At 41.2% G+C, this 12,102-nt stretch overlaps 2 protein-coding genes across 2 annotated transcripts in view; one reads left to right on the forward strand and one right to left on the reverse strand.

Moving 5' to 3' along the window:
• Slc49a4 (solute carrier family 49 member 4) overlaps positions 1-7,917 on the reverse strand; it is a 95,392-nt gene extending 87,475 nt beyond the window's left edge. The window contains 1 exon segment of the mRNA XM_047565166.1: positions 7,276-7,917. Coding sequence (XP_047421122.1) covers positions 7,276-7,621 — 346 coding nt within the window. The 5' untranslated portion in view covers positions 7,622-7,917.
• A 616-nt stretch (positions 7,918-8,533) lies between these two features.
• Hspbap1 (HSPB1 associated protein 1) overlaps positions 8,534-12,102 on the forward strand; it is a 73,315-nt gene continuing 69,746 nt past the window's right edge. Inside the window, exon 1 of the mRNA XM_047565164.1 lies at positions 8,534-9,103. Within this exon, the coding sequence (XP_047421120.1) occupies positions 9,040-9,103 (64 nt within the window). The 5' untranslated portion in view covers positions 8,534-9,039. The remainder of the gene's footprint in view (positions 9,104-12,102) is intronic.

Raw genomic sequence — 12,102 nt, forward strand, 5'->3', positions numbered from 1 at the left:
CCAAGTAGCTGGGATTACAGGTGTGCTCCACAATGCACATCTCTTCTCACGTTTTCTGTCTCTTCTTAACATGCTCATCCCTTCTTCAATCTTATAGTTACAAAGATTTTTTTTTCCACCCTGGCCCTTGGGAATGTGAAATATTTCCAGCCACGTGTGAACTTTGGGAACTGTTCTGCCTGTGCCTTTTGAGTGGTTTTTTCTCCAGTCTTAGGTAGTTTCCTCACATGTATCTGTGCTCAGGTAAAGTCTCAAGAGGTACTCCCTATAGACTCACAACTTTCTCTGAGGGTTCTTCCTCTCTAGGACTCTGTCCCAAGATTCTAGCTACACTGGCCTCTTCCAGTTTTCAACTGTCTCCTCAATTTAGGAGAACTGCTGGGTTTTGTCTGGGCTCCCATTTCTCTACTGCTACCTGGAAATTCTATCCAGGTAGTAGAATAAAGCTACGGTAGGGATCATCATTCTGCCCTCTCCATTGTCCAATGTCTGAGAACCATCATTTCATTTCATATATATATATATATATATATATATATATATATATATATATATGGTTTTTAGTTACTTAAGATGAAAGAATAAATTCAGCTCCTATCTTTCCCTCATGACCAGAACAGACTTTGATCTATTACTCTGTGCTGAGATTACAGCCATTACTCTGTGCTGTGATTGTCTACAGACCATGACTCACCTGCCTCCACGTCACTCACCCCCACTGCTTAAAGATGTCTTGGTTCATTATTACTCCTCAGGACCCCACACCTTCACATATCTGTTGATTTCAATATCTACTGAATGGATCTTTCAATATCCTGACCTCTTATTCCATGACCTTGTCCAACCTACCTTGGCTGTCCAATCTCTTAATTATACTGACCTTATCTTTACCATAATTGCATCCACAACATAATCTCAATCCCAAGCATCCCATTCTTCAACCATCCTCCTCTCTTTCCACTCATTCCCTCTCATATACTAATAACAATGATTTTTTTTAACTAATAAGGAATGACAATTTTGGAGCCTATTACTTTATCTCATTCATTCATGGTCCCTTGTTATATCACCCTCTACATAACTCTCTACTTTTAGCCTGGACTCTGTTAATCCTATTCACCTGGTAAAACTGAAACTCCAGTTAAATCTCTTTCTCTGTCTCTCTGCCAACTCTACCCAGGCCTGCACTTGCCCAAGAGAACAGGTTAGAGGAAAACACACAACCACGAAAACTGGTCTCACTTCAAATTAGTAACCAGTCACCAAGTCCTCAGTGCTGCCAAACAATCCTGCTACAATTTACCACTCCATGTTCCCCACCTTCCTAGAAAAGTTTCATAAGTTATTCTCTCTTCCAAGAAATGCTCCCCATTATGCTCACTCATCAGGTGATAATTTTGTTTCCAGTTTTCTGAGGCATATAAGCAAAATTAACACCTACAAGCTCCCACTATCCACCATCGGCATCTGTATCTATATACTCAATATCTTCTCTTACTACTGAAGAATTAGTTGTCAATGTTTGAGGTCAACTTGTTTACCTGTGCCTAGAAGACTGAATCTCATCTTGCTTATTCAAGGACATAGCTACAGCAATTCCACTCTCTCTCTCTCCAGCACCATCAATTTCCCCCTGGATCCATTAGAATAGCACATTATAGAGAGAGCCTTCAATCTCTCTTAACTTAAAAAATAAAACAAAAAAACAAAAACAAAAAACCCTTAGTAGCACATTTTCTCTGACTTCAGTCCCATTTCTCTGTTGCCCTTTATGGCAAAACTTCTCAAAAGAAGCATCTACAGTCACCATCTCCAATTCCTCTCCTGGCATTTTATTTTGAACTCACCCTACCACTCCAGTGAGACTATTCTTTTTAAAGGTCATCAAATATCTCCATGTTACTAACTCCAAGGTTCTGTTCTCAGTCCTCCCTAGCTGGTTCTTTTTTTACTTCCACAACCTCTAAATATTGGAATGCCCCAGGGTTCAGTCCTCACCTCTTCAGAAGCTACATTTCTCTTCACAGGTGATCCCAACCAGCCCCAAGACTTTAAATACTATTATATCTGACAACTCCCAAAATTACCTGTGCAGGTCTCTCCCCTGAACTCCATACTTGTATATCCAACCAACATTTTAATCAGTCTTCATATATATCTAATAGACATTTCCGACTCCTAATCTCCATGCCACCTGTCTACTAACTGCTCCTTCCACAATCTTGATCTCAGTAAATCAAAGCTCTATTCTCCCAATTATTAATAAGGCTGAGAAATATTTTAGACTCCTCTCCTTCCTCCACACCCTTCATGAGACCCTTTAAGAACACATTTCAGTTGAAAATAGATAGTTTCAATATCTATCTGCAAGCCAACCACTTCTCAAATCCTCCATTGCCATCACTTGAAGGAAGCCACTATCAGCTCCGGTCTGGGTTATTCAGTAGCCTGATTTCCCTGATCTGGCTCATATTCCTTTTTTTTTTTTTTCCTTTGGTTAATACTTTCAATTACATGATTGTAACTATATAATTTCCACTATTCAGTATTTTGTATAAAACCAGTTACTATATACAAGGTTTTCGAATGCAACAATATGTATCAAACTACACATATATGCAAAGTTTACAGGCCCTTACAAAGCTATATCTTAAAAATATCTTCAGGAAAATAAACATTCAACCAGTTCTCTCAGCTTTAAGAATATGATTAGAAATATATATTTTAATAAAAAAATCAAAACAATGATAGATCAAATACTGATTAATCAGTTACATTTTAAAACTTTTAATAATCTGCACATGAATGCACATTAGGTAAAAGACTGCAAATTATTAATATAAACTGCAGTACTCTAATCCAATAGTTCTACAGGGTGATAAGGTAGAGGCAAATATGTAGAGGCAAACTGTCCAGTCTTTTAAACACATCTGTAGTATTTCCACTTAGAAACATGGAGAAATGAAAGACCAGCAGGGAGCCTCACTAGCACATTTCAGTTGAAAAGAACTCTTCAGAAATCAAATGTTTTTTAAGGTGGAAATTTGATGAACATTGCATCTTTTTTTTGGGGGGGGGGTGGGTGGGTACCAGGTATTGAACTCAGGGGCTCATATTCTAAGACAATGGCAGAGTCATCACTTCGCTCTTGTCTCAGAGTCTTTCAGTAGTGAGCCCTTCTCACTCCTTAAAAGCCCAGCCTTCCAATGGCTTTCAAGGTCCTGCCTGAGACAGCTTCCCATTCCCTTAAGGATTCTATTTCTTACCACTATTTCTTTCACTGGCTCTACTCCAGTCACATAGTCTCATTGTTTCTTCTTGGACATACCAAACAAGTTTAGGACCTTTGTGTTTGCCATTCCCTTTGTCCCAAACAGTCTTATCTGGAATTGACAAAGCTGGCTTCCTTTTTTCCTCAAGTATCTACTCAAACACAGTTACTAAGTGAGGTCTTCCTTGACACCCTATGCAAAGTATAACACCATCCAATCATGTTCCCTTCATTCTTTAATCTGCTTTTATTTTTTCACAAAGCATATATTAACCTCTGACATCCTAAATATTTATTTTTAAAATTTGCTTCCTGGATCTCCTCACTAGATATAGACCCTATCCTAGTGCTTTGCACACATTTGTTGTTATCTTCTTGAAACTTTTTTTTCTTGGTTTCTAGGGCACATTTGCTCTGGCTCTCCTATTATCTCACTAGCTAGTTCTTTTCTGTTTCCCGCTGGTAAATAAAAAAGGTGTGGGAAGGTATAACACCCATCCTAGGAAGATAACAGATCTTCTATGCTAAGTTGGGTAGGACCTGTTGCTGCACGAATGAATACCAAGCACCCAACAACCATCTACCTTCTAGGGAACGAGATATTTAGCACCCAAAGAAAGCTCAGAACTTGTGTTCTGTGTGTACAGATGGGACACCTGCAGTACAACAGCTAACACATGAAAATATACTAGCTTCGTCCTGCTGAAATGGAAAACTACTTCCTAAGAGAATTTTAAAATTTATTTTTATTGCTTCAACCAATAAAAAATATAAAACTGATTTTACCATATAGTTATAGGAACTGTAATTGAATTTCTAAAACAATTTATTTTATAAAATGATTAGGCAGCTTCTAATTTATCTGGTCATGGATAATAGATGAAATTATAATAAGAAGGGGGAAATTAACATCTTTCTACAAAAACAAGGTTAGCTAAATTTAAAAAATAATATTGAAACATATTCCTGATGAAAAGAAAAATAAAAAGAAACAACAAAACAGCATTTTCCCCATTAGACAAAAACTATGTTTTAGACTGAGCTACACTATGACCCAATAGATCAGACCAGACCAAACCAAAATGGAGTCAATATGCTAAATAATCAAATGGGAACTTTAAGGATGCAGATATATTACAAAAGACTAGTTTTTCCTGAAAATAGATTTTAGTTTACTTGTGTCAGTATAATAAGGAAGACCCCCCTGCTTTGACCATTACTAAAAAGTGAATAGCAGTAATCTGATATTAATCAATCAGGTTTTTTTTTTCCCCTATTATTTTGTTTCCTTGTTTCCGCCTTATAAAACCAACTCTACCCAAGGTACAATGGTGCTTGTCTGTAATCTCAGTGACTCAAGAGGCTGAGATAGGAGGATTGCAAGTTTGAGGTCAGGTTTAAGACCCAGTCTCAAAATTAAAAAATAAAAAGTGTTGGGGATATAACTCAGTGGTGGAGTGCCCTGGGTTCAATTCCCAGTACCAAACAAAACAACCAACCAAACACCCCCTGACACACACTCTTTTGCTTTTGCCCAAGGAGAGCTCTAACTCTATTTTGTAGAATGAAGGCTGCCCAATTCATGAATCACAAATAAAATCCAAATCTATCTATAATTAAATTAGTTGCAATTTTGTCTTTTTTTTTTTTTTTTTGCGGTGCTGGGGATTGAACTCAGGGCCTTAGTGCTTGCGAGGCGAGCACTCTACCAACTGAGCTATCTCCCCAGCCAGCAATTTTGTCTTTTGACACTTCTAAATGTCGTTTTTGGTTAATCTTTTAAGGAATGAACAAAGAATCGTCAGACTCAAGGAAACTAAGTAGAAATAACAACCAAATAAATGCAACATGCAACCCTAAACTGTATCTTAGAATGGGGGGGAAACAACATTAGTGGAGAAATTGATGAAGTCCAAGTAAAGTCTATAATTTCATTTAAAAGTTACCAACCAAATAAACAAAACCCTCTAAAACACAGCATATCTCCATTCAGAACATGAAATCCTTTCTCAGAATTTCCCATACATCTTCTGTGTCAGTATTTGCTCTACCTGAAAGTTCTACACCATCAAGACACGACTAGATAACTTATTGTTAAAAGGTTCTTCCTTGTATTGTGTGGCATCACATTCAGTATAACTTCTTGCAGTTCAGTTCTTCCTTCTAGAACCATACATATTAAGTCTAATTCCTCTTTTACTTGACCTTCACATATTCTATATTCTGCCTCAAGTTTCTTTTTTAAAATTTTTATTAGTTCTAATTGGTTCAAGTTTCTTTTTGAAGCTTGACACACTCCACTGCCTTCCATGTTTTTTACCCAACCATGACTTTTTTCTTAAGTTTTGCTTTTTTACAACCATGATTTTTTACAACCATTATCATTACTGTCACACATCTTTTAAAGTATTCCAGTTTGTCAAATGACCTTAAAAATCTATGCTCAGAACCAAACACTAGTAGAGAATATCAAACCATTTCTCTTCTTGTTTTAGACACTATGCTCTGTGCCAAAAACTGTCCTCCCTCTTTTAGCAGTTACATCACATTGTTGGTTGTGAATGAATTCTCAAATCAACAGTTCCACAGTCTTTTCTATATGGAATACTCCTACGAAGGAACTGTTAGGATGGGAGAGGGAGTGTAACTGCTAACATCACCCTATTCTATTCTCTTAATAACAAATAATTAGAATGCTAACTATGTGCCAGACAATTGTAATTCTATGACTACTGATGCTTGACTTGTAATAAGATCTGAATGTTTGTGTCCCCTCAAATTCATATGCTGAAATCCTAACCACTATGATGATGTTATTAGGAGGAGGAATTTTGGGAGTTGATTACATTATGAGGACAGAGTCCTTAAGATTAAGATTAATGCTTTTATAAAAGTGATCCCAGATAGATCACTGGCTGTTTCCCACAAGAGACATTACAAAGAAAAGACCACTGTGCAGGAAGTGAGCCTAACCAGACATGGATTCTGCCCAGGACTTCATCCTGAATTTCCAAATATCCAGAACTATTAGAAATAATTTCTTTTGTTTATTAGGCACCAAATTTATAGCATTTTGTTATAATGGCCCCAGTGGACTAAGACAATGTTCCAAATCTGACCAAAGAACTAATTTCATAAAAACTTATAAAGGGTTGAACAGAAACTATACAAAGTAATCCCAAATCATTGTCCAACTAATAAACGTAAAGTCTTGCAGAACAGGCTCTTGAGGGTAAACCATCACTATCAATCATTTACCCAGATTTATGTGGGATAATTCAATGCCTTCTCAGTCCTATGATCTTTTATTTATTTCCCCTAATCACAGAATCACACTGGCAGGTGGTAAAATTAGATATACATAGTATACCTATGAAAGAGACCTTTAGTTTTTCTATGAGCTGTTATCAGAGAACCATACAGCTCAACTGAGACAATCGCCTGGTCACATACACACATTTTAAAACTGCCCTGCACCACCTTCAGAAAACCAAGCGTCAGATCTGAGTTTCCTAATAGCTTTCCCAGGGCTGGAGTCATCTATAATCAAAGCCAACTCATTACTTCCTTACATCTGGGCATACTCAATCTATTTTCTGACCTCTCACCCTCAACATGCCCAAATTCCTTTGAAGTCAATGCATTAGTCATTTTTGTCAGGTGTAAAAAACATTCAAAGCATGTGCACTTCGATGGCTCTGATGTCCACAATGTGTAAAATTTTGAATATTTAAAGATCGCTTAAATCCCTACGGTTGCAGAAAGGGCCTGGATTTAAAAAGCAAACAAACAAACATTTGCAAGGCAGTCTCCCCACATTCGTCGCTTTGGGGACAGAGGGTTCCTAAGTCGGGAACGGGATGCCATCAATACTCGGTCACCTCACACAACCCCTAAAACCAAGCCCAGGGAGGCGGCTGGCAGGCCTGGAGAAAGGGCAGGCGCCGGCTCCCCAGGGAGTGACAGTACCTGCAGAGACCCCCGCCCACCCTGCGACCCCTCACCTCGCTTGTCCAGGAGCCACATGAACGCGAAGCAGGGCAGAAAGCCAATGGGCCCCCAGAGCACAAGCAGCGCGATGTCCCAGCTGGAAAAGCCGTAGGCCTGGCGCGCCGAGTTCTGGATGGGGCCCCAGGTGTTCCAGACCAGGCCCTGCGCGAACGCCAGCAGCGAGAAGAGCAGCAGCACCAGCCAACGGCGCCCGTACACCCGCCCCGGGCCGGGGCCCGCGGCGGGCAGCGTCGCCGCCGCCGCCGCCTCCCGGTTCCTGCGAGCAGCCCCGGGCCCAGGCCCGAGCCCGGGCCCCAGTAGCGGCTCCCGCTCCTCGTCGCTACTCCAGCCCGCGCCCATGGCCACGCCGCCCGCCGGCCCCTGCCCCGAGCAGTCTTGGTGGCCGCCTACCAGCCCACTCAGATGCCGCCGGAGGAGCCGGAGTCAGAGCTAGGGTGGTTGCCCTCGGCCTCCCGGCCGTGTTTGGTGCGCCTGCGCCACCCAAGCCGGCGGGCGGGGGCGGAGGCGGTTGGGGGGGGGGGCGTCTGCCCCGCCCTCAGGGGCGGTGAGCAAACACCTGCGCTGGGAAGAGCGGGGGTCGCTGAGAGAGGGTTGGGAGAGGGAAACTCCCAAGCAGGCAGTAGTAGGGAGGTTAGACAAGACACCCCGGGTTGCTGCAGGAAGTACCCAAGTTTACATCATGTGCTTAATAAACAACTCGGTGACCTCAGGCCACTTAACCCAATGCTTGCTTCTATCTTAGGATTAGTTTTATTTTTATTAGGTTCATAACTTTAGAAATTGTGGAGAGGGGATGAAATAAAATCGAAGTGTAGGAGCGTACCAGGGGATTGTGTTACAAAAATAATCTCTTGGGACTTTGTTTTTGTAAATAAGTACTAATTTTATGTTACCTTTTTGTCTTATATATCCAATGCCACATATAATATTTCTACCCATTTTGTCTATCACTTAACAGGCGAACAGTACGATTGTGTTAAGGTTGGAAAATTTCTGCCCTAAGTGACCTAGGTCCATCTCCTGTTATGATTTTGACCAGACTAAGGGTAAACGAGGAAAAAAGTGGGGGGTTGTTGATCTCTTGATCAGGCAGCCATTTGTTTGTTTTGATGTATAAATCCATAAGTCTGACAGCTGTCAGTGACCTTAAAAACTCAAGTCAAGCAATTTGGCGTGTCTGCATGGGGAAATGAGTCACAGGGAAAACAGTCAAAGGACACTCTGCCCGAGGTTCATATTCACAAAACCAGATGGAGTCACACTGCTGCCAGAAAAGAGAAGTGAAAGACAATCGCCGTGCTGCCATCCGAAGCTGGTAGGAGCAGCCGCAGAGACGGCGAACGCACAGACCGCGCCCACCGCCAGAAACCCCACAAAACAGCAATCTACCCCCGAAGACTCCAAACCTATTGGGTTGGGAAAACCAAGGAGGATCTGACTAGAGAATAGGACACACCTACACGAAACTAAGAAACGACTAAGCGCAATAGGCTAAGGTCTGGAGAATGCGGGGAGCGCCACAACTCAAACCACGCGTTAGGTGCTTTTCAAAAACCCGGGACCTAAACAAACCTGCATGGCCCCGCCCAGAGTCCGTCACGTGAGGCCGCGGCGGCGGCGGTTCCGGCGGAGCGGGTGGGGCGGCTGCGACTCCTTCCTGTGGTGCGGCGGTAGACCCCCGGGCGGGCCTATTCGGAACCCACAGCGGGTCCGCTCCATTTGAGTTCCGGCGGAGCGGAGGCCGCCTGGCCGTAGCCATGGCAGCGGGCTCAGAGGCGAGCTCTCCCCTTAGCCTGGAAGCTAGAGCTGCGGGGGACCAAGGTAGGTGCCAGGCTGGGGTCATATCCCGAATGCAAACCCTGCTCCTCACATGTGGCCCTTTGAGATTAGCCCCATCCCAGGTCTCTCCTGCCTTGCATTCAGCTGTGAAGAAAGGAACTTGTTTTCAGTAAATGGGAGTTTTCACAAATAGTTGCAACCAGATTTTTGATTGTCGTACAGAAATCCTAGAGCAGTGCTGTTGCACGCACGAGGGTGTTTTGAATGTTAGAGTGGATTAAAATTAAATTTGTGAAACTGGAGCCAACTCGTCAGGTAAATGGAAACAATGTGGGACTTTTGTGAACAGGGATGATGGACTTTTTATTCATTTTCTGTGGAACCTTGGCTTAGGGAATGGGTGAAGTTTGCTGGCCCAAGAGCTGGAGATTCCTGTTAGCATTTAATGAAATGATTATTCCTTACAAGGGCACTGCCACAGGATCCAGAAACTTTTAAATGTTTATAACAGAGCCTTTCCCCAGAACTCACAATGAATAAAGGAACCTAGAAAGGAAAAAAGAATGACTAATTTGTGGTCTCCTGAATACTATCCATAGAACAGTCACTCATTGACGGTTGTCACCATGAGGAGGGATCCCAGTGGGAAAAATAAAAATGCTCCAAGGAGGAAATAGTTTGAGGTGAATGTTTATGATTGGACATGATAGTGACGAACTCTGCTACTGGTGCTGGGAGCTCTGGAAGACAGGGAGCAGAAAAACAGAGGATGGATTTATCTGGAGATCAAATAGTTTACCCAGAGATGTGGACACCCATTCCCAGCTGAAGAAATAAATTATAACCTACTCTCTGACTTCTTTCTTCTGCCTTTATAGCTCATTTGTTTATGTACCCCAGGGAGACAATTCCTGAAGTTCAGTAACATCTCCAATCCATTGATCCTTCCATTTTCTGTACACTGCATCCTGTGTCCATTTTTGAGGGCATGTCATAGTTTATCATTATGTGCTCTCTCATGAAAATACACTATTCTCTTGTCCCTCCCTGCATTTTATTCTGACACCAAATGAGTGCATCCTTTTGCACTCTTTGTATCTACACCTGTCTAGCCATACATTGCTGGGGAAAAATCCTACATGGACCTGTGGATGTAATTCTAAGGCAGAGCGCTTGCTTATCATGGAAGAGGCCCTGGATTCCATCCCCAGCACCAGTTGATGGCAGTATAAAAGGAAAATGCTTAAGCTCTTGAACATTCATTCAGAATGGATCTGATTCTTCTAATCCTCCTTTCTAACTTTCTCCTTTGACAGTTTCCTAAATTTTGTCTCCTCTCTCCTCTTTCATGCTTATAACTCTAAAATTCAGCTAATGACCTTTCAAGTCAGGTCAGTTCTTCATCCAGTCTATCTTTTATCCTCCTGCATCATTACATCCTAGACCAAATCATCTATTTTTTTTACCTAAATCCCTTACATATCTTCCTGACCTGTGTTCCTATTTCCTATCTTGTGCCCCTTCAATTCCTTCTCCATTCTGCATCTGTGACATTCCTTTAAGGAAGGAAAGGATGTGGCTAGCATGCTGAAGGTCCTAAGTTCTATTCCCACCACAACAGAAAAACAAAATGAGGCACTCGCTTACTTAAGTTTTTTGAATAAATTTCATTGCACTTAGAATCTAGAATAAATGCCAAATTTCTAACTATGCTCTACAGAAACACTTGATCTAGGTTCTACTGACTTTCACTCACCCTTCCTACTTTTCACATAGCTGACTTCTTAATCTTCAGGGTCAGAGTATGTCAGTACCTGAGTCCTCACCAGACCAATCTATCTAAAACAGTCTGTGGGTTTCCCCAACACTCCACACCCTTAGATATTTTATAATGCATCATCTGCTCCATTATTTTATTATTACCATATAATTTTTTTTTATCCCATTAGACCTTAAATACTTAAGGGCAGGACCTATATCTGCTTCATTTATCACCCTGTGCCCAGTACCAGGTACAATATCAGAACATAATCTTTTGTTGAGTGAATGAATAAGGGATCCCTGTGCCAAGTCTAGAGGCAAGAGGAGAGAGTGTAGACATAGTCCAGGAATTGAAAGAGGTTGCTGTGAGAAATGGTGAAAAAAGATGGTCACCTTATGCCTTTTAAGGAACCTGGCCTTTAAAACAGCCGGTAGCCTTTTAGTTGGAGAAGTAGTGTGATCAGCTCTGGTTTTAGGAAGAGCACTCTGGCTGAATGGTGCAGAAGAGACTGTAGGGAGAAAGACTGAAGGACAGAGTATTTAATCCCTCAATGCCTCAGTTTCTTCTTCTATGAAGTGCACAATAATTGTGAAAATTAAAGGCAATATATGTAGTTCATCCAGCATAGTATCTGGCAGGATTAAGTATTCAAGAATGGTCACAATTTTTGTTATTAATAGAAAGTTATTTTGTTATTAATAGGTGACTGATAGGAAACTGGGAGGGAAAAAATTGGAGATCCCTGAAATTTCTTAGTCAAAGAAACTAGGTGTAAGTTAGGAACATGAAGAACAGCAGGTGTTTGGAAGCAGTGTTGAGTTTTAATGTGAATGCATAGAGCTTAAGTATGGGATGATGATGCAAAAGGTCAGGCATGCAGATGGGAGAGAGGAGGTTTATATATATAAAATTCACTATTTTTAAAGCTTACAGTACAATCCAGTGGTATTTAGTGTGTTCACAAGGTTGTGTAATTGTCACTATTTTAATTCCAAAACATTTTCATCACCCCTAGAAGAAATGTGGTACCCATTAGCAGTCAGTGCCCATTACCTCTTTTCCCCAGTCCCAGGCAACCATGTATTTTGCCTCCATGTATTTTGCCTCTTCTGGACTTTTTCATGTAAATGGAATCATACCATATATGGCATTTTGTGTCTGGCCTCTTTCCTATAACATAATGTTTTTCAAGGTTCATGTTGTACCATGTATCGATAATTAATTTTCTTTTTGTAGCTGTCCATTGTATAGCTCTATCACATTTTGTTTATTCATCAGT

This window comes from Sciurus carolinensis, chromosome 9 (assembly GCF_902686445.1).
Source record: "Sciurus carolinensis chromosome 9, mSciCar1.2, whole genome shotgun sequence".
NCBI classification, from domain to species: Eukaryota; Metazoa; Chordata; class Mammalia; order Rodentia; family Sciuridae; genus Sciurus; species Sciurus carolinensis.